The sequence below is a fragment of the Rana temporaria genome, chromosome 1 (assembly GCF_905171775.1).
Source record: "Rana temporaria chromosome 1, aRanTem1.1, whole genome shotgun sequence".
NCBI lineage: Eukaryota > Metazoa > Chordata > Amphibia > Anura > Ranidae > Rana > Rana temporaria.
The window spans coordinates 341,145,186-341,171,831 of record NC_053489.1 but is presented as its reverse complement, the minus strand read 5'-3'; the positions used below and the strand labels follow the sequence as shown (position 1 = coordinate 341,171,831).

General features: G+C 41.9%; 1 protein-coding gene across 4 annotated transcripts in view; it reads left to right on the top strand.

Annotated features, from left to right (window-relative positions):
- MELK (maternal embryonic leucine zipper kinase) overlaps nucleotides 1–26,646 on the top strand; it is a 59,080-nt gene that overhangs the window by 9,847 nt on the left and 22,587 nt on the right. For all 4 annotated transcript variants that reach the window (XM_040361685.1, XM_040361678.1, XM_040361665.1 and 1 more), the window contains exons 3-10: nucleotides 1,419–1,504; nucleotides 3,135–3,251; nucleotides 8,515–8,658; nucleotides 8,754–8,822; nucleotides 13,767–13,859; nucleotides 18,953–19,051; nucleotides 22,155–22,223; nucleotides 24,293–24,391. In XM_040361685.1, coding sequence (XP_040217619.1) covers nucleotides 1,419–1,504; nucleotides 3,135–3,251; nucleotides 8,515–8,658; nucleotides 8,754–8,822; nucleotides 13,767–13,859; nucleotides 18,953–19,051; nucleotides 22,155–22,223; nucleotides 24,293–24,391 — 776 coding nt within the window. The remainder of the gene's footprint in view (nucleotides 1–1,418; nucleotides 1,505–3,134; nucleotides 3,252–8,514; nucleotides 8,659–8,753; nucleotides 8,823–13,766; nucleotides 13,860–18,952; nucleotides 19,052–22,154; nucleotides 22,224–24,292; nucleotides 24,392–26,646) is intronic.

Below are 26,646 nucleotides of genomic sequence, written 5' to 3'. Positions count from 1 at the left end.
CTTAAAGCCGGCCATAGATGGATCGATACTTGTGCTAGTTCAGCAGGGTCAGGCCGAGATTTCATCCATCTATGGACAGGCTGATTGTATCCAAGTCGATCCATTGATCAGCTTGAGTACAACCAGCATGTCAGGCTTTTAGCTTGTTAATAATTGCCAGTGGCTATAGCTGCTAACAATAATCCGTGTTCTCTTGGCCGAGATGGCTCAGCCCCCCCCCCCCCCCTCTTTTGCTGGTAGAACTCGGTGACTCTGTGGAAGGGATTCCTGCCATCTACACTCACTGTGTTGTGAGTGTAGATGGGGGAATCCCTTCCACAGAGCCACTGTGTTCTCCCAGCAGGGAGGGGGGCTCGGCCAGGAGAACACGGATTATTGCTGGGGGATTTACAAAGCTGTACTGTAGGTGCTCTTTCATTCAAAAAGAGATGTACTAATTTTGTAAGACTGTTACAAAGCCATCACATTATACACGAGTATAATTTGTGTGTAAATAAGGCACGACTCAATATGTGTGTTTTTGTTTTTTCACGTTTTTGCAATAGTGTTTTTGATCCATTGAAAGAAAAAAGATAAATGCTGGTGAGATGCGTTTTTGGTAATTTATCTGCGTTTTATCTGTGTTTTTTGACGTTGGAGCATTTTTACAGCTGAAAAAACCCCCCACGTGTGTGGTGATTTTTTTTATTTTTTGGGCAAAAACTGTTACGTGCCTATGTGTGCACGGACACATAAGATAACATGAGGGGGCGTTAATTGACTATAGAATAAAAAACGGCTGCTGCAAAAACATACATAAACGTTCAGTGTGCATGAGGCCTAAAAGTTGGGCATTTTGCAGTGGGTTAAAATCTTTGTGCTGTCATCAATTGCACGTTCCATAGGGTCCAACAGTAACATTCCTAAAATGCATTTAAAACGCACTGCACAAATGTGATCTGGCCCTTAAGTGGCAATAAACCCCAAAGCAAACCTTTTTATTATATTGCACCTTGCCAATTGTTTTGATGGCTGCAATAGTTTTTAATTTTTAGGCTTTCTTTCCTTTTTATTTTCACCTGGTGATCTAGCCAAATAGTCAGTTTTTTTTTTTTTTTCCCCCAACAGAATCAAGGGATAAGACAAACCATTTACCACTGATAAGTGCTTACAATGACTACTTCTTCTTTTTTTTTTTTCTTCTAAACCTTTATTCCCCCCCCCCCCCAAAAAAAATGTATTTGTTCTAACGGCGTATAGTATGTTAGCTGGAGTTTGGCTTCAGTTTGTTAGTATATCTAAAATCAACTCCTTTTTTAAACGTTCAATACCAGAAGACAGTAAGCATTTGCAATTCATATTGAGTACTTTTATGTTATTACAGTTTTACTCCAAATTTATTTTTTCTTTTAATGCACTTCACTTTTTGTTTTTAATAGGAGGCTTTGCAAAAGTCAAGCTTGCGACCCATCTTCTTACTGGTGAAAAAGTGGCTATCAAAATCATGGACAAAGAGTCCCTTGGGGTATCTAGACAGTTTGTACAATATTTTATTAAATATAATAAGTAAATATAAGTAAAAAAGGCAGGTCTGACATTTTGGCATGCTGATAGCCAGTATGCATGAGGCAGAAAATGGAGCGCTAAATCTGAGTAGACGGGACAATAAATGAAGTATGTTGCTGCAATTGGAAGGCGGGAAATAGATTGGTGCTAATTTTTGTCGACTAAATTAATACTATTTTACTTGACTAAAATTCCATTTTAGTCAAGAGTATGACTAAAACGAAATTCAAATTTGCTGCCAAAATGAACACTAGACTAATTGCTTTGTTGGGGTGTGCCTGCTCCAACCTAATCTTTGTGTGAGGTGATTGGCTAAATAATAATAATTTATTCCTACCTTGGGATTTCAGTCTGCGAAATATAGAGTGCTTAATCCTGGCCAGTTTTGAAGGCCCAATGAAATTTAAAGTGTTTGTAAACCTAAAAAAAAAAGGTCCTGTTCCTTTTTTAAGGCATGAATAACCACTGTGCTTGTGCTGTGCAATTCTGCTCTTCCTAAGGCCCCTTTCACACTGAGGAGTTTTTTCAGGCGGTTTAGCGATTAAAAAAAAGCACCTAAATACCGCCTGACAAACTCCTTCCCAGCATGCTCAATGTCAAAGCCCAAGGGCATTAACCCTTTTTCGGCTGCTAGCGGGGGCTAATACCGCACCGCTAGCGCCTGAATTCCGCGGCAATTCCGACGGTATACCGCCACCGCACCTCCCGCCCCAGTGTGAAATGGGCCTAACTTGTAATAAACCTGGTCGATCCTGTCAGTTCCTGAGTCCCCCTGCCTTTGCTGACCACGATAATCATGGCTGCTGAGCCCTGACTTCCGTGGTCAGGTTACTTGTCTCCGTCATCCGCAGCCGTGCTCTCTCCTCTGACAATCTCTTTCTTCCCTGGAGGGTATAAAGCCCACATGATCAAGGTGAATGAGTATATGTAGGGGAGGAACTAGCAATACATTTTAGCAAATTACTTTAGACCTATGTTTTGGTGGCTTGCTCCTGAGTGAGGCTGTGCATGTCTATAGACACACACAGCATGGCTGCCCAAATCATTCAGGTATAACTTTCATGCAACTTCTTAGGCCCCGTACACACGACCAAACATGTCTGCTGAAACTGGTCCGCGGGCCAGTTTCAGCAGACATGTTCGGTCGTGTGTAGGCCCGAGCGTGCAGGATTCCAGCAAACATTTGCCCGCCGGGCCTTTTCCCAGCGGGCAAATATTTCTGGACTTGTTTTAAAACAGTCCGCTGGAATCCTGCCCGCTCGGACATGTTCGGTCGTCTGTACAGACCTACATATACATAGACCTACAAGTCCTATATATACCGCTTTCATCGTACATGTTTGGCCGTCTGTACACGGCCTGAGAGTTAACATTGAAGTCTATGGCCCTCAAGTTGCCTGAAAGTCGAACCAAGATAGTGCATGGTAGTCACGCATTAATGAATGGTTATCATTGGAAAACATGGGGAATGACTTGTCATGCAACTTTTGATGTGTGCACAGTGTGAATGGAGCCCAAGTTGATTAGAATAAAAGATTTTGTTTTGTTTCTGAGCTGTATGTATAATTGATTTTATTTTTTTCCTTAAGGATGATTTGCCTCGAGTCAAAACCGAAATTGATGCAATGAAGAATCTAAGTCATCAACACGTCTGTAGACTCTACCATGTAATTGAGACCCCAAAGAAGATTTTCATGATCCTTGAGGTGACTATTTTTGCAGTTTTTAAAAGGGAAATTGCTTGAAAATGACATTTTGGCCTGAAGTTTAGGCTGGTTCTCTCCTTCAGTCTACATTTCTGCTAAGGATGGGTTTTAGCAAGGCCACACCAATAAAAATGTCTCATTCATACTTGGGCATGCAACATTAGAGGTTCACAGCTAAACTACTCATGAGTATGTATTGTTTGCTGTGTTTGTATGAAAAAACGGTGGAACGTAATGTATGCTTTGAATCTTACGGTTGGTGAGTGGGGAATTTAGGAGGGGAGCACGGAGTGGCACCTGGATTATCACAAGTGACACTATCGGCACCGGCACTTTATTATCATTGTTGAAAACACTGGCACTTTATATAAAGTTGTGTTTTACATATTCTATATCCACCATAGTTTGTACAGTACAGTTACAACACAACTCGATACAAGGGCTATCTCCATGAGTCACTGAAAAGTCCTCTGTTTTTGAGCATCAATTCTTCTATGTTCACTTGTGCACAATTTTTAAGGAAATTGCAAGTAGGTTGTTCCAAACATCTTGGAAAACTAACCACAGATCTTCTGTGTATGTGGGCTGCCTGAAATACTTCAGTCTCCTCAAGAAACCTAAGGCAGAGACTCTGTTGATCAGGGCTTTTTGAGAACCAAACCATCACTTCAGGACTCCTTGTTCTTTACGTTAAAGATGGTTCTTGATGACATTGGATGTATGTTTGAGGTTGTTCGCCTGCTGTAGAATACATTTGAGGCCAATCACATGCCCTTGATTGTATGGCATAAGTTTCTACCTGTGTTTCTCAGCATTGAGGATGCCATTAATTCTGACCAAATCTCCAACTCCATTTGCAGAAATAGAGCCCCAAACTTGAAAGAAACCTCCACCATGCTTCTCTGTTGGCTGCAGACACTTGTTATTGTACCGCTCTTGAGCCCTTCAACAAACTGCCTCCCGCTACAGCCAAATATTTCAAATTTTGACTCCTCTGTCCAGAGCACCTGCTGCCTTTTTATCTCCGCCCCAGTTCCTATGGTTCATGCATAGTTTTGTCGCTTAACCTTGTTTCCATATTGGAGGTATGGCTTTTTGGCCTTAATTCTTCTATGAAAACCACTTCTGGCCAGAATTCTAAAGAATGTAGATGGGTGTACCTGAGTCCCACTGGTTCCCTCCAGTTCTGTACTGATGGCACTGCTGGATATTCTCTGATGTCAAATGGAAGTGTGCCTTTCATCTGCTGCATTAGGTTTCTGTGGCTGACCACTAAGACTATGGTCATTAACGATACCTATTTCTTTGTGCTTCTTCAAAAGAGCTTGAACCGAAATTTTGCCCTGGGAGAGACCTTGATGATGCAGTATAACTACCTTGTGTCTTGTTGCTGTGCTTAGTCTTGCCACGGTGCATGACCTGTGACATAAAACATGAATTATAACTTCCACACCCTCACCTTAGTAGCAGAGTTTGTCTGTCTGTTCCTCACCCAGTTTTAAACCACCTACACAGCTGTTTGTTTCAGTTAATTTTCAAATGTAGGTTAAAACCATTATCATTGGCACCTGGTTGGTATAACTGGATATACGCACACCTGACCTAATCTTCCAAAACTCCTTTTTTTGTTTAAGGCTCCTTTCACACTGGGGCGGTGGGTGCATCAGCGGTAAAGCGTCGCTATTTTTAGCGGCACTTTACCGTCAATTTCCCAGGGCTATTCGGCCGATAGCAGGGCACTTTTACCCCCCCCCCCACTAGCAGCCGAGAAAGGGTTAAAACCAGCGCAAAGCGTCTCTGTAGAGGCACTGTGCGGGCAGTAAACACACCACTCCTTGTCCCCATGTTGATCCGGACAAGGGCCTCATCCCGACTACCCTGGCTGTTGGTTGTCACGGTTTGCGGGCGGGGGGGTATATCGGAATCTGGGAGCCGCCTTCCATAAGGGGGCCCCAGATCCCAGCCACCCACCCTATGTGCATGAGTATGTGATGTACCACTACCCATTGACCTGGGGAAAAAAGTGTCGTCAACATGGGGACAAGGTGCTTTGGGGCAGGGGGGGCCCATGCTGAGGACATGCGGCCTGGTACAGTTCAGGAGGGGGGCGCTCACTCGTCCCCACCCCCTTTCATGACCGGCCGGCTGCATGCTCGGATAAGGGTCTGGTATGGATTTTGGGAGAACCACTACTTTTTTTTTTTTTTTCCAGCATAGGGGTTCCTCTTAAAATACATACCAGACCGAGGGGCCTGGTATTCTCTTGGAGGGGGAACCCTTTTTTTAATTTATTTTTTATTTGGCGTGGAGTTTCCCCTCAAGATTCATACCAGACACAGTGCCTGGTATTGTTGGGGATCAAAGTCGGATCCCTGTTCGTTGAAGTTGGACTTCAAGTCGCAGGGCAAAGTCGGATCCAAAGTAGTACGACTGTCGTGTCGTACCAGTGTGAACCCAGCCTAAGGGTTGATGCTGGTTTGAAGCCAAAGGGTAGTCTCACAAAACTGATTTAGATTTTTCTTCTGTTTGCTTACATTGCAATTTAGTAAATTTTATCAAAATAAACAATTATATTTTTGCAAGCATCCTTTCTTCACATCATTTTTTCACACCTGCCTAAAATGTTTGCACAATACTGTATATTAATACGCTCCCCCTTTTTTTTTTTTTTTCTTCTGCTGAGTAGCTGCTTTGACGCATTCAGTTGTGCGTGTATATTTTAGCCTGCACTAAAGATCTCTATATGTGGGCATTTGCGTTTTTTAATAAAAAGGTTAAAGTGCTCCAGTTATTTTTCTGAACTTTTTAAAGTGGTTGTAAACTCTTACAGACCACTTTAACCTACAGGTAAGGCTTACCTGTAGGCGCAACAAATGTCTCCTAAACCTACACGGTTTAGGAGATATTTGCAGAAAAGACTGCACCGATGTCTACGACGCATGCGTGCTGTAGACAACGGTGCAGACGCACTGAGCGTGCCGTTGGTGAAGGCGATCGTGTTGTCACTGGCGGCTCCCACGTGCATGCGCAGGAGTGATGTCATTGCGGCTCCGGCCAATCACATCGCCGGAGCCGCGATACCTGAAAGTCACTCGGTATCATGGCGGAGGAGAGAAACGAGAGTCGCTTCGATCTCAGGTAAGTAATTCATAATGAGCTAGCATGCTATGCATACTAGCTCATTATGTCTTTCTCTTGCAGGGTTTTTTTTTTGTTTTAAAGAAATGTATTAGAGGGTTTGCTTCCCCTTTAAAAGGCAGCAGCTACAAAAACTGTAGTTTGCTGACTTTAAACACTCCCCTTTCCCAGGAACCAGTGCTGTGCTCACCCAAGCTTTTTCCCCACTGGTCTTCGATCATACTGGACTTAAGTTGCATGAAAGTCAGACCAAAGTAGTGCATGACCTACTTTGAAGTTGCTGCAACTCTAAGGGCCATTGACTTCAACGTTAACCCTCAAAAGTTGCGTGAAAGTTGTACCTGAATGTCATACAGTCCATTATCACTGGTTAAAGCCAAAGTCGCATCCAAGTTGGACCCATTCAAAGTTACACAAGTGTGAACGGAGCCTTAAAGTGTTACTAAACACTTTGGTGTGTGTGTAAAATATATATATATTCTAAAAAAAAAAAAAAAAAAATTGGGAGAGTTCTTGTGATCACACAAGGCCAATCGGCAGTTTCCAGACAGAGGGTCAGGGGTCCTGCAGCCTCATACGACAATCTGGGGAGAATAAAAACTTCTCCTACAAGCTTTAACCACACATTTAAGTCACTAGACTGCTCTAACTGCTGATGGGGGAAAAAAAAGGTATTTAGCAGTTTTTTTACTAAAATAAATGCATTTCCATGTACTGTGGGAGACCAGCTATAGTGAATGCAGGGTACTGGGTTTAGTAACATTTAAGAATAGCCTGGTAAATGTGTACATAAGCCTAGAGCCCCACCTTTTGACTGGAACACAAAATGTATATGCAGCATTTTCTTATAATTTCTTCTAATGGAGTGACTCCAGTAAGGATTTAAAGGGAAAAAAAAGTTTTCTCCTAAATAGCTTCCTTTACCTTAGTGCAGTCCTCCTTCACTTATCTCGTCCTTCCATTTTGCTTTTAAGCCAGGTTCACACTGCTGCGAATTCAAAATCGCAGTAAAATGCGCGATTTTACGGCCACGATTTTGCCGCGATTTCGGCCGCAATTTAATGTAAATCGCGGCCCAAAATCGCAAAAAGTAGTACAGGAACTACTTTTTGAAATCGCAGATGCGGAGTCTCACTGATTAGGACAGTGCCATTGCCGCCGATTTGAGATGCGATTTGACATGTCAAATCGCATCTCAAATCGTTCCAAATCGTACCCAGTGTGAACCAGGGCGTAATGTCCTTATTTCTTCTGAGAAATCCTCACTTCCTGTTCAGGACGCCCACTAACACACAGCTCCTTTCTCTATCTGCATAGAGAGTGTCCTGACTTGCCTGCTTGCCCCTTCCCCCCCTCAAGAGGCTAATGCCTAGTACACACGATCCGAATTTCAGACGACGAATCGTACGACTTTTTTTCGCTTTAATAGTCGCAAGTAAAATTAAATGAGTTTAATTAAAGTCACAAATTCTCGTACGATAGAAAAAAAAAATCGGAAGTGATGTCATGTGTTGTAATGTATTTTGTATTGTATTTTCGGACGACAACTATACTGACTAAGCGAAAATCGTACGATCTGACATCGTACGAGGAAAATTTTCATGCTTGTCCGATCGAATAATATCGAATGAACTGTCGTGATCTGCTCTCGAAAGTAGTGTACACACGATCCAAAAATCGCACGATTCTTCCTCGGACGATCGTTTTTGTCCAATATTCGGATCGTGTGTACGGGCCATTAGTCAGAACACTCTCTACTTTGCAGATGGAGAAAGGAGCTGTGTGTTAGTGGGCGTCCTGACTCTCCTGCTCTCCCCCTCAAGAGGCTTTCTCCACACCAAGGAGAAAGCCTTGCATTACTGTGTGGAGTTACAGACAGAAGAACAGGAAGTGAGGATTTCTCAGAAGAAATAGACATTTAAAAGCAAAATGGAAGGATGAGGTAAGTGAAGGAGGACTGCACTAAGGTAAAGGAAGCTATTTAGGGATTTTTTTTCCTTTTACAACCCCTTTAATAACTTTCTAACACTTCCTGAGAACAAATAACTGGGTGTAGCCTGTTAATTACAGATATAGAAGCTTGTATTACCGTAACATATTTTATCTGAATTGTGTTCTTCCACAGTATTGCCCAGGTGGTGAATTATTTGACTACATTATTGCCAAGGACCGACTAACTGAAGAAGAGGCTAGGGTTTTTTTCCGACAGATCGTATCTGCTGTTGCTTATATCCATAGTCAAGGATATGCACACAGAGATCTCAAACCAGTGAGTAATTTTTTTTTTTTCTGTATCAATTCTTTTTGATTTTTATGGCTTATACAAAGCTTTGTGACAAATACGTGTTTGTTTGTTTTTCGTAGGAAAATCTCCTTATTGATGAAGATCAGAACTTGAAGTTAATAGACTTTGGTCTATGTGCAAAGCCAAAGGTATGCATGGGCTCTTTGCATCTACAGTATATTGTTTCCTAGTTTCATGTGCTGTGCTGTTTCATAGGTGTGACATCGGCTCGGCAACGGCTGCTGCTTCAGGAAATGCTTATTTTCTTTCCATCCGCAGGCATTTGCGCCCTCTTCTGTTACTCGTTATAATTGCAGCAAACGGCTGACTTTTATTCTTCTTTTTACCTTGCTGTAGAATACAAGATATTTCCATAATCTAGCTTGTGGGGGGGGGGGGCGGGGAGGATTAAGCTGCTTTTTATAATGAAAAGTAACACAATATTATACGACAGTTAAATATGCACATATTTTACTGCACTTTTTTTATTTAATGTAAAGAAAATGCTTTTACTTGCAAAATACGTAGGCCTTGAATGGGAGGTAAATGCACTGTATGTGTGTGCAATTTGGAGGTTAGGCGTAACAGTCTGAATATTCAGTTCTCTAAAGAGCCTTTTAAAAACCATTCACGTTTATTTTTTTTAAATCTTACATTTCTTCTTTCCAGCAGAGGTTGTATAAAAAGAAAAGGGAAATCTGGTTTCTGTTAACACACCAGTTATCTTTGTGTCTGTTTAATCTTATAACCGAATGGAAAATTGCTGTATCCATGAGCCCTACAGTGGTGGTGCAGCTGAATTTACAGGTCCTTGCTAAGAGCCCTAGGGTAGGGTAGGCGACCCTCCTGATTTCTCTCTTTTTCAATGAGGAAAGCGGGAAGTCTTTTTTAACCTTTTGGGTTACACTGCCTCCCACAAGAGGATTGGACACTGGCAAACTCTGTGTTTGCCCAGGTTAACTCCTCCCACTACCAGTATGCATGGTTTTTGCAGGCACAGCTTGGAAGTGACAATTGGTGCACTTCTGCAGAAACGCACTGAGCTTTGGTTCCTGTTCACATGAACGCAGAGTCCTGTAGAGCATGAATGAGGCATTTATGTGCCTGGCACTGCTTTGAGCTGCATGCAGGCAGCTTGTGTAAGTGAATGCAAATGCTTCTTGGACTCGCCCACACAGCCAGTCCAAGTGTTGTGTGTGTGTGTTTGTTTGTTTTTTTTCTTTCTAAAACTGGAGAGTGCAAAATCTGGCTCGGCTGTGTATGGTAGCCAATCAACTTTTAGCTTCAGCTTTTTCAATTAAGGTGGAGGTCCACACAAAAAGTGAACCTCTGCTTTTCGGGAATAGTCACGCCCCTTCCTGTCCCCCGCTGTCTTCTGGGAAACACACACGCTGGTCCCAGGAGACAGCGGGGACCAGTAAGGTCGCGCTGCGCCATTCGCGCATTAGGGAACTAGGCAGTGAAGATGCAACACTTCACTTCCTGATTCCCTCACCGATGATGGCGGCGGGGGCAGCTGAGAGACGAGCGATTGCTCGGCTTCGGCTGCCAACATTGTGGGCGCGCTGGACAGGTAAGTGTCCATTAAAAGTCAGCAGCTGCTGTATTTGGGCCCTCCGCTTTAAGCTTTGATCAAAAGAAAAAAAAAAAACTGGAAGCTGATTGGTTTCTATGCAGAGCTGCACAAAATTAGGCCATCTCCAGTATTAGTAAATCAACCCCAGAGTCTGTGTTTAGGGCTGTGCACTGGTCTCTGCACACCTCTCAAATTGAGCGGTAGGGGTGGGGGGGGGCCATACAGCAGCTGGATCTGTAATCTGCCAGCTTGCACCTTAGAGTAGCGCCAGGTGCAAAACAAACACTTCATTCATGTTTTACCGGCCTCTATGCCCCTGTAATCGGGCCCTTGCATCTATGTATCTGCTTATTGCAGCTTCAAAAGTTGTTTGCTCTCCTGTAATCAGTTACTAGCCTTGTATCCCTTTGAGGATGCATGCAATTATTTTTTTTTTTTACCAAAGACTCAACTGATAATTGGTTGAAAGACCTTTTTCTAGGGTGTTCTTTTCTGACAGGTCCTGCCCCCCATCCTGGCCTTGACTTTTTATTTTGCCAAGCCATGTCCGATTTGTCAAAAACCTTTAAAAGATCTAAAAGCTGCCATGGTTGATCTTTTGCTTGTTGAATGCATACTGCTGATGCCTGTGGCATTAATCTACATCTGTGATGGTTACTGGAAGCCTCTGCTCTTATTTCCCTTGCTGTGAAGATTCACCTCCCCTTTCTAGAGTTAGCTGACATTTGTTAATCATTTGTGGATGTTTGGACAGCTTGCATCTCAGATGCTTGGGTATAGGACAGGGGTCCTCAAACTATTGCCCTTCAGTTGTTCAGGAACTACAATTCCCATTATGCCTAGTCATGTCTGTGAATGTCCGTTTTACAATGTCTCCTGTCCTAGGACTTGTAGTTCCGCGCGTAACTTCTAGGATGCTCCGGCGTATCTTTGTTCTGTATCCACAAAACAAGATACGCCTGAAGCTGGGCTAGATCCGACTGACGTACGTCTTAGTATGCCGTCGGATCTAAGGTGCATATTTACGCTGGCTGCTAGGTGGCGCTTCCGTTGATTTCCGCGTCAAGTATGCAAATTACCAAGATACGCCAATCCACAAACGTACGTCCGCCCGGCACATTTTTTTAAGTCGTTTACGTAAGGCTGTTTTCGGCGTAACGTTACCCCTGCTCTATGAGGGGTACGCAATGTTAAATATGGACATCGGGCCAGCGTCGAATTTTCCGTTTACGTCGTTTGCGTAAAACGTTCGAATAGGGCTTTCCGTAAATTATGTTCATGTCGAAAGCATTGACTATTTGCGACGTGATTTCGAGCATGCGCACTGGGATACCCCCACGGACGGCGCATGCGCCGTAAAAAAAAAAAAATAATTTACGTGGGGTCAATAGGAATTACCATAAAACACGCCCACATCTTATCCATTTGAATTGCGCGCCCTTACGCCCACAGTTACACTACACCACCGTAACTTATGGCGCAAATTCTTTGTGGATACGGAAAAAACGCTGTAAGTTACGGCGGCGTAGCGTATCTGAGATACGCTACGCCTGCCTTAAAGATAGGCAGCTCTTTGTGGATCCGGGCCAATATCTCTAGCATCCAGCTGGGATCCGGGATTGACCGTTTTTGCAGACATGGCCCTACTGCTGGCCACAAGGAGCTGTGTCCCTGTCTGTTTGGGCTCATAACATGTGAAACACAGTTCTTCCCTGTTGAAGGTGCAGTCGTGTGCGATTCTGAAATTTTTACTTTATTATTGTACTTGGCTTTTTGTGCTCGGTATTCGAATTGTTGTCATTCTACTGGATATGTAAGTGCACCATGGGTTTTTGGCATTGGGCAACTTTTTCTTCATATTTACAAGACTGCCAACTAATTTTCTGTTCAAACCTACTCTAATTGCTATCAAGTGTCCCCTCCAATGCCAGCTTCAGGTGCAAGGTCCTGCAGACAGACGCCCACTCCCCGTTTTTTTATTTTTTTTTCATCGACCTGTTAATGTTGTTTGCAATGTTGCCCACCCTTCAGTTGGGACTGCTTTTGGACGACCCAAATGTGGGACTTTCTGTGACCCTCATAGATGAGTGAATATTGGATGTTTGTATTCGCCATGAAAGCCTTTTTTGGGGAGGCCACTGAGGGACACAGGTCACACCCTTCTGTTTATGATCATGTAAAAATAAATAAAAAAATGGCGCCTTTTGGGTATAAAAACATATATAAACAAACGTCTGCCCCCTTTAAGGTGAACAAATCACTAAACTGCGTAGAATTATAAAATAAAGACTAGGGCGCTATACATTACATGTAAAAAACTGGCACAAAGAAAAACGCTGCATCAAACTTAAGTGCACATTCATGAAAAAATAAGCAAGCATAAAGTCCATAAGTGAATAAATCCCAACCCCAAAACGGAATGCTCGGAGATAAAACTTCTAGATCTTCCACCACGAGTGCTCAGTTTGAAGATGGCCACTAACCAGAGCTGTTTGACCCCTATTTACAGGATGGTCAAAAAAACGCTTTGGGAACACCAGATTGGTTCCGCTAATGGCATAAATTCACTCCAATGGCCACTCAGGAAGGGGCTATAATGTAAAAAAATTACTCCACAGGAGACACGGATGAAAGTCTCTTGGTGTAGTAATTTTTAATAAAGTAAAAACGGCAGCAATGATGGCAGTTACACTCGCATGTATAGTGCATGGCGCTAGGTGTAAACGGCGCGTGCGAGTCATCTGATCCCTGGGAGTGGCGAGCATTCCACATCTCTCTCCGAAGGGCAAAGCCTGATGTGTGGTATCAAATATGGACCCGGAAATGACAGATCCTCTGCGCCGACATATGTTTCGCCGTGATTGGCTCTTCAGAAAGTGATGTCACGCTGCTTCCTGCTTGCTTTTATGTGGATAGAAAGGCTGCTATTGGTGAGGCTCCTCCAAAATGGAGGAGAGGTCAAAAACATAATACAGAATCTGCCTCTAGGGAGCACCGACGCGCACACACTGCACATAAATGGCCAACCTTACAAAGGGTTCAATGAATGAACTAATACATAAAAATATTTATAGTCACTAATCACCTGAGCAGTGATGAACTATTTTGGTGCATGGATGCAATTTAGAGCGGAGTAAGATCAAGTGGGTATATTGCGGCTTGAAGAAAATAATTAGGACAGCACCATCTAGTGGTGATTACCCATATGGCTGAAATTGCCACTTGATCATGTTTTTGTTGCTGCTTTGCCACAAAGTTGAGACGTTCTGGTAGGAGGATGATTTACCCTTTGCTGGCCTTTTTCTTTTTTATGTTTTAAACATAAAAAATGCCTTTCAAAACTGAGCTGAGCTAAAGCATGTGTCTTCCAGCATTCTAGTAAATATTCTTGAGCTAACCAATTACTTATTGCAGATGCTGGTCTTTTAACTCCGGTAATCTCTTCCAAACACTCCACCATTTCAGCGTTTCGTGAATTTGAAGTTTTATTGTGGTGTTTTTTTGTTTTTTTTGGTAGGGTGGAATGGATTATCACCTAATGACCTGTTGTGGCAGTCCAGCATATGCAGCCCCTGAATTGATACAAGGAAAAGCATATATTGGTTCGGAGGTAAGAATAATATTTCTAATGTTGGTTTTTCTTTTGTGGTGGTGGTTCATATATTTTCCCCGTTTTTACAGTCTAAAAGTACATGCGCTAATAGTCTCCAGTATTCAAGCTTTGTGCCTTGAGGCTCTGTTCACATTTAGGCGTATGGGGGGCTACAATCGTGGTAAAAAAAAAATGTGTGTAGGCTATTGGGTTTTTTTTTTTTTTTTTTTTTTTTTTTTTTTTTTTTTAAGCTTCAGCATCTAGGAGCAGGAAAAAATAAATAAAATGTTTTTGGAGTGTTTTTACAGCAACTGTAAAAATTTCTAATAAAACACTAATGCTCCTAAAACACTACTCCATGCACAATAGCGATTACTAGCTCAAACGCTGGATCAAAAACGCTGATAACTAACAGTTTAAAATGGTAATGAAATCTCAGGACCTGTCCCAGTGGGTTCAGGAACCCTGATGAACTTTGCAATTTGGCCCCATTTTTGTACCCTACAGTATATTACCATGCTGTTCCATTGTTTGATCTTTCAATTTTATAGCCCTGGTTATTTGATATATTTAAATGTTGTTGGTCTTGGGGTCTCATGTTTTAAAGTAGATCTCCACCCTTTTTTTTTTTTTTTTTTTTTTTTTTCCTTTTTTAGATTTGGATAGTGTAGGGACCAATAAATCCGACAGATTCTTGACTTGAACTACCTTGCATACTAAAAATGTTTTGCCCGCTTAAAGTGGAGTCCCACCCAAAAGTGAAACTTCTGCTTTACGTAATCCTCGCCCCCTTGCATGTCACATTTGGCATGTCCTTTATTTTTTGGGGGGGAGTGGGTTCTTAGTTTTGAAGGGGACTTCCTGTCCCACTTCCTCCTTCCGCCAAGGGCCGCCTAGGCGACTCTCCCTCTAGGCAATCTTCTTTGACACGTGACAGGTCTCAGAAAATCACCTGTCCGCTCGAGAGCGTGGTGCTTGCCCGGCCGTGAAGCCACAAGCTGTCACGGCCGGATGCCCACAGTTCTAATGACGGGGGAGAGGAGCGTGCCTCCGTGCGCCGCATCGCTGGACCGTGGGACAGGTGAGTGGATACTGTATTTATTAAAAGTCAGCAGCAACACTATTTGTATAAATAAACTAAAAATAGCCTGGAACTCTGCTTTAAGGTCGCCAAAACTGGGAAATTGTCATGTCTACCCAACGCAGGTGGTCAGACACTATAGCTGGCTACTGTGTTCTTCACCTATAGCAGCCCCCTTTCCCATGAGGCAAGCAGACCTACGGTACTCTGTTACCCCCACAATTTATACACAATGTTATAGTGTCTGGCCACCACGCCAGGGCAGGTGCGAAATGAGCAAAGCAAACGGATACTTGTGGTTACCAGCCAGATAGCGTGGTTCTATGACAGTCTAGGTAAAAGGCAGGTTGAGTTCAGGAAATGGTCCAATCTAGCAGAGAAGAGCAGACAGACGGGGAGCTTGATCGGGAACAACACACGTATTGGACCCCTTTAACACTGAGGCGCTATACCACTAAAAATAGCGCCTGCAAAGTGCCCTGAAAGAGCCGCTCCTCACAGTCCAGTGTGAAAGCCCGAGGGCTTTCACAATTTAGCGGTGTGCTAGCAGGACGCTAAAAAAAAGTCCTGCTAGCAGCATCTTTGGAGTGGTGAAGGAGTGGTGTGTATACCGCTCCTGCCCATTGAAATGGGCACCCTGGCGCTGTGCGGGTGGTTTCAACTCTTTTTCGGCCTCTAGTGGGGCTCTTTAAAATAGCGCTGCGAAACTGACAGTAAATTGCCGCTAAAAATAGCAGCGCTTTGCCACCAACGCACCCACCACCCCAGTGTGAATGGGGCCTTTCTCTCTATCACAAACACCCAAATGAGGATTTAGCTGGCTTATAACGGGCTTGGTTTTTACCCAGAGACTAATCACTTTTTTTTTTTTTTTTTTTTTTTTTTTTTTCTATGACTGTTGTTTAGTGGCTGCCTGGCCAAAACTAAGGAAACACTGGTAGCCTTTGATATGACTGAGGTATAGAGCAGCGGCTTTATGATTTGTCCAAGATGTTGTAGAATTAGGATTGACGTGTTTCCTCTGTCTAAACAAACTGGAGCATGTAATTTAAAGTCTTTAAAGGGAATCTGTCACAATAGAAATAAAGTAAGTAACTGTCATTGTTGAACTTTTTTTTTTAAACGGACACCCCAAAGCTTTAAAAAACAAAGCTAATTGCAGCTTCTATATTGATACTCTGAAATTTTCCCCCCTTTCTATAACTATTACTCAAGACAACACAGAGCAGGCACTTCTGCCTTTCTTTTGCAGGGCTACCTGGCTTTTTGGAAGATTGCTGTGACTGTGTCTATCTAGCATTTGGGATGAGCAGGGGCTTGGTTACTTTTTAGGTTGAAGTGAGACTAGTATTTGTGGCCTATGATCTGGTCAACATAAGTAGCTGTAACTAGGTTGGTATATTCAGTGTGGTGCAGATATTTGTGGTTAGCGGTAGTATTAATGTTGGCTCTTGGTCTTCCTCTAATGTTTGGTATTGGATTGCTGAGGTTACAATTACCGAAGCCACTGGACTTTATTAAGTATAATATAATGTTTGGCTCAATAACCAAGCTAAGTAGGTTTATAACCCATTGGTATTGGCTACATGGCTGACTATTGATTTATCTAGGGCCGAAACAACGAATCGATTATGAAATTAATCGATTACAATTTTCATAATCAATTAATCGGCCAGTAACATAATGGGGTTAAAAAAAAAAATTGGCCCTTTTAGTACAAAAAAGCAAATCGCTATTGTAAATATTACTTTCACTGTCACACAGTAAAAAAAATGAACCCCTTACAGTAGCCATTATTTGCTCTTTTTGTACTTTTTTTTTTTTTTTTTAACCCCATTATGTTACTAAACATCTCAGGCCGGGTTCACACCTCTGTTTTTGGGTGCTTTTTGCAGAAACACGCTACACTCCTGGTCTTCTTTCCCTTTTTTTTTTTTTTTTGTTTTCCTACTGCCCCTAAATGCTTATGCCTCCGTTTGTGTGCATGGACACATAGGCTAACATGGAAGACCATTTAGGGGCAGTTAAAAAAAAAAAAGTCAGACGCTGCTAATGGCAGCTGTAAAAACTCCCTGTGTGCATGAGCCCTTACTCTACAAACACCATCAGAGGAAAACACTCAAGTTATGCACTTCCTAATCTACAACGCCTCCTCCCAAACAAGCAGCTATAAAAATGTCCTACAGTATTTGGACTAAAACCTATAATGGTTAAAAGATGCCGCGCTCACAGAAAGATTCAATTAAATATGTAACCCCCTCACTACATAAATAAAAGAACATGCATATCAAATCAATAAAACCAATACATATATTGGTGATAAAACCACAAGTGGATTCAGTGACCATTAAAACAAATCGTGCAAAATCATACAGTATGCGTATAACGTCTCTTGGTATTGAGAGTGCTGGTTCTTAACAAAATGTATATAGAATCAGAAAAAGTCTATTGCAATATTAGTGTTCATGTCACACAAATGTGCAAAAAAAATACCACTCTTTTATAAAGTGCTGGTGCTTTACACCTTTTAAAAATCCATTCCCATTGACTCAGGATTATTTGCCAGATTTGTTTGAATTCTTATTACAAGATAGTGAAGCAGGGCGATGCAATGATACTAGATAGGCTGGGAGATGGATGGCTGCCTGGTTCCTTTTTTATTATTCCTTCATGGATCCATTAGGACGATAAAGCACAAAGACTTGTAGTGCAACAATGTAATTTTAACAGGTAAAATCAAATCGTATTCACAAAGTGCCTACCACAGCACTCATGATACACAGCCTTCAGTACAGGTCTCAAGTGCTGCATGACTGCAAAAATGTTGGTATTAAAAATTCAGTGTATGCAGACCCTTTTTACGTGTGTGTCTCAGCGTTAAAGTGCCGAGCTCTGTCCAGTATGTTTTGTCACACCAGTTGCTATCAAGAGCGGACAAGGCACTGTATTTTCATAGCAGCATATATACCCACGCTAACTCTATATTTTGCTGAGACATCACTTTGAACTCTTTCAAAGAACCCCCTCCAGCATTTCTAGCCATGGCCATCTTGAATATGGAATCTATTTGCCCTTGGCTCAGGCAGGAGAGTGTGTTTTTTAGCAGAGCAAACTCCTCCTTCCCACCTAAAGACTCCTGGGATGTATGACTTTTAATTTGGCTTGGGCCAGAAACTAGAAAGTAACTAAAGAAATGTAAAGGAGGGGGGGGAGAGTTAAAACAAGTAAATATGATCTACTTTCCCATGTATTTACCAATGGTGGCAGCATAAGCATTAAAATGGTTATATTTAACCAAAAACGATAATCTACTGCAGCTTACAAATCCATTAGATGTGGTGGCTGCATCAGTTTTCTTTTGGCTCCCCCCCCCCCTCTGTTTTCACCTAGTGATCTGGCCAGTAACACACCACCACTTTTAGAGTGCCCCCACTCTGATCAAGGAGCCACAGTATGGGGGGGCACCTTTTGACATTAGCATTGCCAGTCGGGGGGGGGGGGGGGGAGAGAGTGTTGGATGTACTAGCAGATTTAGATGCACTAACCAAAAGCCAGCTCACACTTTATAAGCAGTTGCAGTAACCGTTTATTTCCTTTTGCAACAAAGGTTTTACATGAAAGCTAATCATTGTAAGCACCCCTGTCCGTGTTTAAACGTCTTGTCTCATCTGTGTAACTGATACATTCTGCCGGAAAGCTTGTTCTTTTGGAAAACCGACTTACTGGCTGGATCACTAGATTAAAAAAAATAAAGCCTAAAAAGAGTTTGAATGAATGCAGCAATCACATCCAAGATTGGTAAGCTGCATTATGTTTTGCTTTTGGGTTTAATACCCCTTTTATTTTGGTTTTAGTTTTGCTCCAACCACACGCCCTCTAATGGTCACATCTATATCGTATATTGGGGGTACATTATGCATTAGCCACACTCCACATTTGGAGAAAGGAATTTTGATCTTGCAGCTGTTGGGCAAAACGTGTATCAAAAATTAAATGCAACTAATTTTTTTGCGCTTTTTTTATTTTTTAGGCAGATATTTGGAGCATGGGTGTGCTTATGTACGCACTGATGTGTGGATACCTTCCCTTTGATGATGATAATGTAATGGTTTTGTATAAGAGAATAATGGTAAGTTCTTAACCATATACTTCAAAATGTCTGCATACAGGACATTACAATCCTCTCTGTAAAAAGAAAATTAAAAACACAATCTAAATACAATTTTTAAGTTATTTACTTGTATTGTGTTCATAGGGATATGCACACATGTGTGTGGGTTTTTTTTTTTTTTTTTTTTTTTTCTAACTTTCAAAGTTTTTCTATAGTGGAATGCAAACATGGAGTTGTCCAAGTAGGATTTATGAAGTAGGCTACTCACGTAATCTGTCTCTTGGCAAATCTATTTTCATTTAGCCAAAGTTTTGTGTGTGTATTTGTGAACCCTTTGTTTGCAATCTAGCTTTTCAATCCTTAGCCTAAAAAAACAAAAATAAATGCAGCAGCACATCTAGGTACTATTTTTGCAAGTGTAGAAAAATGCCCATTGATCCCATCAGAAAGCCAGTCCTTGTGTGCTGAACTAAAAAACGAAAAACCATAATACCAGCCTTCTCAGTACTCTATATATGTTATGAAGGTGAGGAAAGGGAGGTGTTTGTAGTCCGCATCAGGAGAGCAGCCTCCATTCAAAAGGGCGGGCATAGCTCGTTTTTTTTTTTTCCTATGAATTGACGTGCAAAAAGATTGGTTTGATCCACGATGCCTTGATTCATCAGGGGGGAAAAAAAATACATTTAAAAAAAAAAAATCCCTGACGTTGACATGCAAACCTGGCTGTGCTGTGAAAGGGGGGTTGTGACTGACACTGTGCCAGAAGACTGCCACAATGTGTTTGCCAGTGTATCCGGAAGCTGGGTTTGGGCTCTAATTCTTTGGGGTAAAATTCCAGTGCCTGTACTGGGCCTTTCCTCTTGGGGTCTAGCAGCACTTGGGCCTCTCTTCCGGGCGTCTAGCGCCATTGGCATTTGGCCATTGGGTCGTCTGGTGCTGTTGGTAGCTGTCTGGTTTTCAGACCGTCGTCTTTTTGGATGGACTACTTTCTCCTCTTATTTGGATGCCGATGTACTGGCTTAGACTGGCTCATATTCCAAACCAGAATCTGAATCAACTGTAACTGGATGGTGAGAGCTCCCCGCTGCTCTCATTGGTCAGACTTTGATATGCCTCTTCTGGAGTGTATACTTTTCTGGACATAGTGGCTGTATGATGGGTGACACGAACGAGCTGCACGTCGGGGACTAAGATGGGATCACGGGACAGGTACACTGATGGAATGACAGGTCCTCTTTATTCAGGGGGGCAATTTTGCCACAGTAATATCACTGTAATGTAGTAACTCAGTTTACTGTGATCTCCTCCTCACACTGGATCGGTGTGTGAGGAGGAGAACCTAGCAACAGCCGTTACCTGCGGTGTGTTTACATTTTGTGTCTGGCTGTAATTGGACACAGCCAGTCACATGGTAAAGAGCCAATTTCATTGGCTCTTTACCCTGATCGGGGAGGGGCTTTGTCCGAGGGACAAGCCTCAATCCCAATCGCTGCATGCCCCCAGGGGCACGCACAAGTGGCGTGCACGCCCGCAGATCTGCATAGTGACTTGCTGTGATTGGATACAGCCCATCACGCAGTAAATAGCCTATTTCATTGGCTCTTTAATGTGATCGGGGAGGGGCTGTGTCACGAGGGACACGCCCAATCACTGCGCTGTGGGCCCCCCTGGAGGCCTGCGGTAGCGGGAAAAAAGCGGAGGACATCATATGACACTCCGTCCAGTATGGGCGAGCCCTGCTGCAGATGACATATGTCTATATACCAGTATTAAAGGGGTTAAAAGAAGTAATGGGTTATTTAAAAAAAAAAAAAAATTACAGTATACTCCCCTAGGCAGATGCAGCATTGGTCCCCCTGCTGCTTCTAAGACTGAGAACTAAGCAAACGCTGCTGATTGGTCCCCCTGCTGCTTCTAAGACTGAGAACTAAGCAAACGCTGCTGATTGGTCAGTTCTCAGTCTTATGTGAGCAAACAGCCTGTGACTGTCAGACAGCAGCTCACTGGAGTGCCGGGCTGTAAAGTGGGTGGGTGCAGCTGGCTCAGACTCCTAGTGGCTTGCTTAGAGGTTGAGCCAGCTGCTAGGTCAGGCTTCCGGGTAGCTCATGCCTAAAGTTGGGATCTTTCTTTAGCCTGGACCAGCTGTACTCGAAATCGAACTGCACTCCTGTGATCCAAAGAAGTATAACTAAAAAAGCTTTGGTTGTACTTTTTTTTTTTTTTTTTTTTTTTTTTTTCTCGTTTTTTAGGTGGAACTTTTGGGAAGCAAAAAAAAAAAGTTGGCAGAGAGGCAGGGTTTTTATTGCAGAAAAGACCTACTATGTTTATTCTGCATAAATGATTAAACTTTTTTTTATGCAGGAGTGACCTAATCTTGGCCCAGCCAATGAATACCTCAGAAGATCAGTAAAATGAGCCCTCTAACTTTAATCATTGACTTCTAACCTAACAAGTATGCCCTTTTTAAAGCAGAGTTTCACCTGAAATATACACTTCAGCTCATCCAGATCAGTGCAGTGTATATACATAAACATTTGGCTATTAATTTTTTTTTATTGTGTTTAATTACCGTGAATCTGGAGTATTTGCAGACACTTCCTGGTATCCCTCCCGCGGGAGTGGGCTTGTCTTTCCTCTTCCCCAGTGCCCCAATGTCTCCTGGGAGCAGTGTCATGCATCCCAGGAGACAATTCACAACGCCGACCGTTGTAATCTCGCAGGATTTCACTCGTCACGTGACACGTCAAGCAGGTCACGTGACGAGCATTCACCACTTCCTGGAAGTATTTGCTTGTGGGCTTCACAATGCCCACAAGCAAAATGGCAAATTCCGGCAGCGCTTTTTAAAAGTTTAAATTTTCGGCCAATTTAGAGTGGGGATGAATATAAACCTCAAACACGTGAGTAGTTGCTAAGCATCACAAGAATCAACGCACTAATTAAAAAAAAGGATATACCGTGGAACCTCCGCTTTAAGAAGGCAGTACTAAACTGGATTAGTACAATAGCAACATTTGTTTATGCAGTCTAAGGAACAATGTGTATTTAAATCTGCTTTGTATTATAAGACTGATCTGTTTGCAGTTTCACAGAGTTGATGTTTTGGTCTTGCCTTCTGCAGAGGGGAAAATATGACATCCCAAGATGGCTTTCTCCAGGCAGTGTGCTGCTCCTTAGCCAAATGCTTCAGGTATGTGTTTTTCTGCAGGGATATATTGTTCCTAGTTTTGTCCTATAGTGCTTATAGCCATCTTCAAATACATCTTTATTTAATATTGGAGAGTTGCTAATAAATGTTTTTACATACAATAATAGAAACAAATGATTTGTTCCACAACCATTTATTGTTTATAGTCCATATAAAAAGATTATAGCAATGTGATAGGTTGTATAACCATAAAATGTCCATCCACAAATAGAAGCCTCCACAAGGGGATTAGAAGCAAAATCCATCAGGAGCTCCAGTGTATTAAAGAGAAGAGAGGTGTCTCTAAGTGTAGCAATATGTTCCTTAATGTTGTACCTTCCTTAAATGTAATTATTGAAGCACTTGCAGGCGCCTCACTTCTCTTCTCTTTTTTACACTTGGTCGGGATGTGATGCTACTTGTATATCAAGACATCGCATGTATATCAAGTCAAAATGTATTAAAAAATGATGCTTGTCTTGCAAAAAAGCTCTTAAACCAAGGTTTTACTGTAGTTGTTAAAGTGATTGTAAACCCTGTTACACCACTTTTACCTACAGGTAAGCCTGTTTAGAAGATATTCACTGTATCCGCATGTGCCAACGTCATCTGCACTGCGCACTGAAGAAACGGCTCGCTTGTGCTCTTTCTTCAGTAGCTGCACCGTGACCGGCGGCTCACTTGCGCGGGAGTGACGTCATCGCGGCTCTGGCCAATCACAGCGCTGGAGCCCGCAAACTGGGAAGTAACTCTGGGAGACATGTCGCCGGTCACAGCAGTGTGACCGCTTCGATCTAAGGTAAGTATATATTTTTTTTGAGTTCACAACCACTTTAAAACATTGTGCTAAAAGATGCTGTTCAAGGTAATTACATTGGAGGATAGCTATGCAAAATTGCATTGCTTGAAATGCGGCCTACAACACCTAATTAAAAAAAAAAAAAAAGTCTACTCCGTTTTTCTCTATCCATGTATCCTGCGAAGTTTCATAGATCATAAGCAACCGTTATACTAAAGCCAATCGGCACAACCTCAAATATTGGGAATGCGTAAAATTATTTCAAACAATATATATGTAAACAGTAAAAATATATAACAAACTTTCAAACAGTTACTAGCTGAAAACTCAACACCATAAATTGATAAACTGTACCTAATATAGTGCAGTACACCTAAATAAGCATATACTGTAGTGAATATCATTCATCGTATTCAAATGCACATACAAGTGTGAAATCCAATCAATGTCAAAATATGGTTGAATACAAAACGCCACTCTATTAATACACAGCGGTGGCAGCGTGACATCACGGGGCCAGCTCCTCCCTGTGACATTGCATTATATTTTGATAATCCTCCAAATAAATTGACACTCATAAAAATGCACCAAAATCATTATGGTCACTCGCAAACACAAAATTCGTACTAATCTAAAGCCTTGTACACATGATTTGATTTTCCGACGAGAATTGTGTGATGGCAGGATGTTGGATAATCCGAACGTTTGTACGCTCCATCGGACAATTGTTGAATTTCCGCAAACAAATGTGGGATAGCATGCTGTAAAATTTTCCAACAACAAATGTGTCGTCGGATTTTGCGATCGTGTGTACACAAGTCTGTCTGGGGGAAAAAACCCACGTGTACAAACACGCATGCTCGGAAGAAATGCTCACCATAACACAACATTAGCAAAAGTTGCCCAAATGGTGGCAATAAAGATCTGAAAAACTATGTAGTTTCGTGTTTGGACGACAATTCTTTGCCGTTTTCTATGCAAGACAAGTTCACGGACAACGCCATTTGGACAAGTCCTACACTTTGTCCGCGGAAAATCCGATCGTGTATATGAGGCTTTAGAGTCCAGATATGGGGGGGTTTGGGGGCTTTGGTGAAACATGGGCCTCAATCTCCTACTTTTTTCGTTTTTTTTTTTTTTTTTTTTTTTCTGGTGAAGATCCTTTAAAAAAAAAAAAAAAAAAAAACTGAGGTGTGTGTGTCTATATTAATAAAATATATATAAAATGTTAACAGTCATGCAAGTTCATTCATATTTTTTGTTGTGCTTGTAGGTGGATCCCAAGAAAAGGCTTTCCGTGAAGCATCTTTTAAACCACCCTTGGCTTCTGCAAGGTTATAACTGTCCAGTGGAGTGGTACAGTAAATGGCCTGTGAGTTTTTAGGACACTTGGATAGCCTTTTAAAGTGGAAGTAAACTTCTATCCCGAAATTTTACCTATGGGTAAGCCTATAATGAGGCTTGTCTATAGGTAGTGTAAATATCTCCTATATGTGTTTCAGGAGATATTTACTGTACATGCAGTCAGTGACATCACTGGCGCATTTGCTCTGAAGAAACGGCCACCCGTGCCATTCCTTCAGAGCCCTGTGCCACGAATGGCGGCTCCTGTGCGCAATGCGGAGAGTGATGTCATCGCCGCTCCGGCCAGTCAGAGCCAAAGTGCGCGAACCCGGAAGCAAGATGGAAGCAGCCTCCAGCGATCGCATCGCTGAAATGCTTTGTTTTCAGGTAAGTGTCACATGCTGTGCTAGTATGCTATGCACATTGTGACATTACCTTTCAGGTAAGAGAAAAAAAAACATCCAGTGGTTTACAACCGCTTTCAAGTGCCTCCTTAAAATTTTGAAAACTATCCAGACACTGCTCTACTCGGTGAACCACAAACTAACATTTGTAATCTCTAGTGAATCATTATAGCGCATGCAGCATTATTTTTTTAGACCTTTTTATTTTTTAGGGGGGGGGGGGGATTTATTAGTAGAAATATTGGGCTACATGTCCCCATAGGAGTTGTTCCTATATAATCTCCGAGCATTGCTGATGATGGCACCTACTTTATGATAGTATTACAGTTGTCCATCATCAGTACATATATAATGCATACAGAATATTAAAATGGATGTAAACCCTCCATTCACCCAGTGAAGTGAACAGCCTCAGGTGATCCCCCGAGATTAACCAAATCCCTATATAGGTTTTATGTGTATATCTGCTGTGTTCACATTTTATATACTGTTTAGAAAGTTGAGATTGTGTTAGGAGATTGTCTCTTTCTGGTTAACACAGGGTGTGATGTCTGGGCATACAGCCAAGATAGTTCGGGAAAAAATAAAAACTGCGCTAAGAAAATTGGAAAACAAATATTGGCACAAAAAGTGCCTAAAGCTCTGGTTATAAGCAGCAACTAACCTGAAAACACAGATCAGTGAATAGACAATAAAAATATATATAGTTGCGCTAAACCTTAAATAACATTAGTGAATTGTATAACATATTAACAGTAGAAAATCCTGACAAATCCCCACTGTCAGAATGCCAAAGAATGAATCTGGTGTCACACATTCCAAACTCTTGAATTGGTTTGTGAAACAAATATAATTTAAACAGTGTATATTAATCCAGGGTTTGACAAATTTGCTTGGAATCTAGGAGTCAGCTAAAGTTAAGAGCCAGAAAACGCACCCCGTCCTGACGAGCTTGCGCGCAGAAGCGAACACATACGTGAGCAGCGCCCGCATATGTAAACGGTGTTCAAACCACACATGTGAGGTATCGCCGCGATTGGTAGAGCGAGAGCAATAATTCTAGCCCTAGACCTCCTCTGTAACTCAAAGCATGCAACCTGTAGATTTTTTTTTTAAACGTCGCCTATGAAGATTTTAAAGTGAAAGGTTTGTCGGCATTCCACGAGCGGACGCAATTTTGAAGCGTGTCATGTTGGGTATGAATTTACTCGGCGTAACATTATCTTTCATAATATAAAAAAAAATGGGGATAACTTTACTGTTGTCTTATTTTTTTAATTAAAAAAAGTGCGCAGTGACAGAAAGTATTGCAACGATCGCCATTTTATTGTCTAGGGTGTTAGGATAAAAAATATATATAATGTTTGGGAGTTCTAATTAGATGGAAGAAGATGGCAGTGAAAATAGTGAAAAATGTCATTTAGAATTGCTGTTTAACTTGTAATGCTTAACTTGTAATACCAACAGCCACCACCAGATGGCGCCAGCTCACACAAGGAAGAGCTGGGGACTTCACAAAAAAAAAAAAAATATATATATATATATATATATATATATATATATATATATATATATATATATATATATATATATATATATATATATATATATAATTTTTTGCCCACCTTCCAAGCCAAGTCGCCAGGAGGCTATTTCTAGTCGCCATGGCGACCGGGATTTGTCAAGCCCTGTATTGATAACCTAAAAAACAATTCAAAGTGCAATAAATAAGTGAATCATAAAGTGCATAAATAGTATTCCAAGTGCGCCATCAATGAAGTGACCACATGTAATAAGTTCATAAAATGCAAAATCTGTATGCAATTCTGACACGCAAAAAAACCTGCATGCTCAGAATCGAGCAGAAGAGCCGACCTGC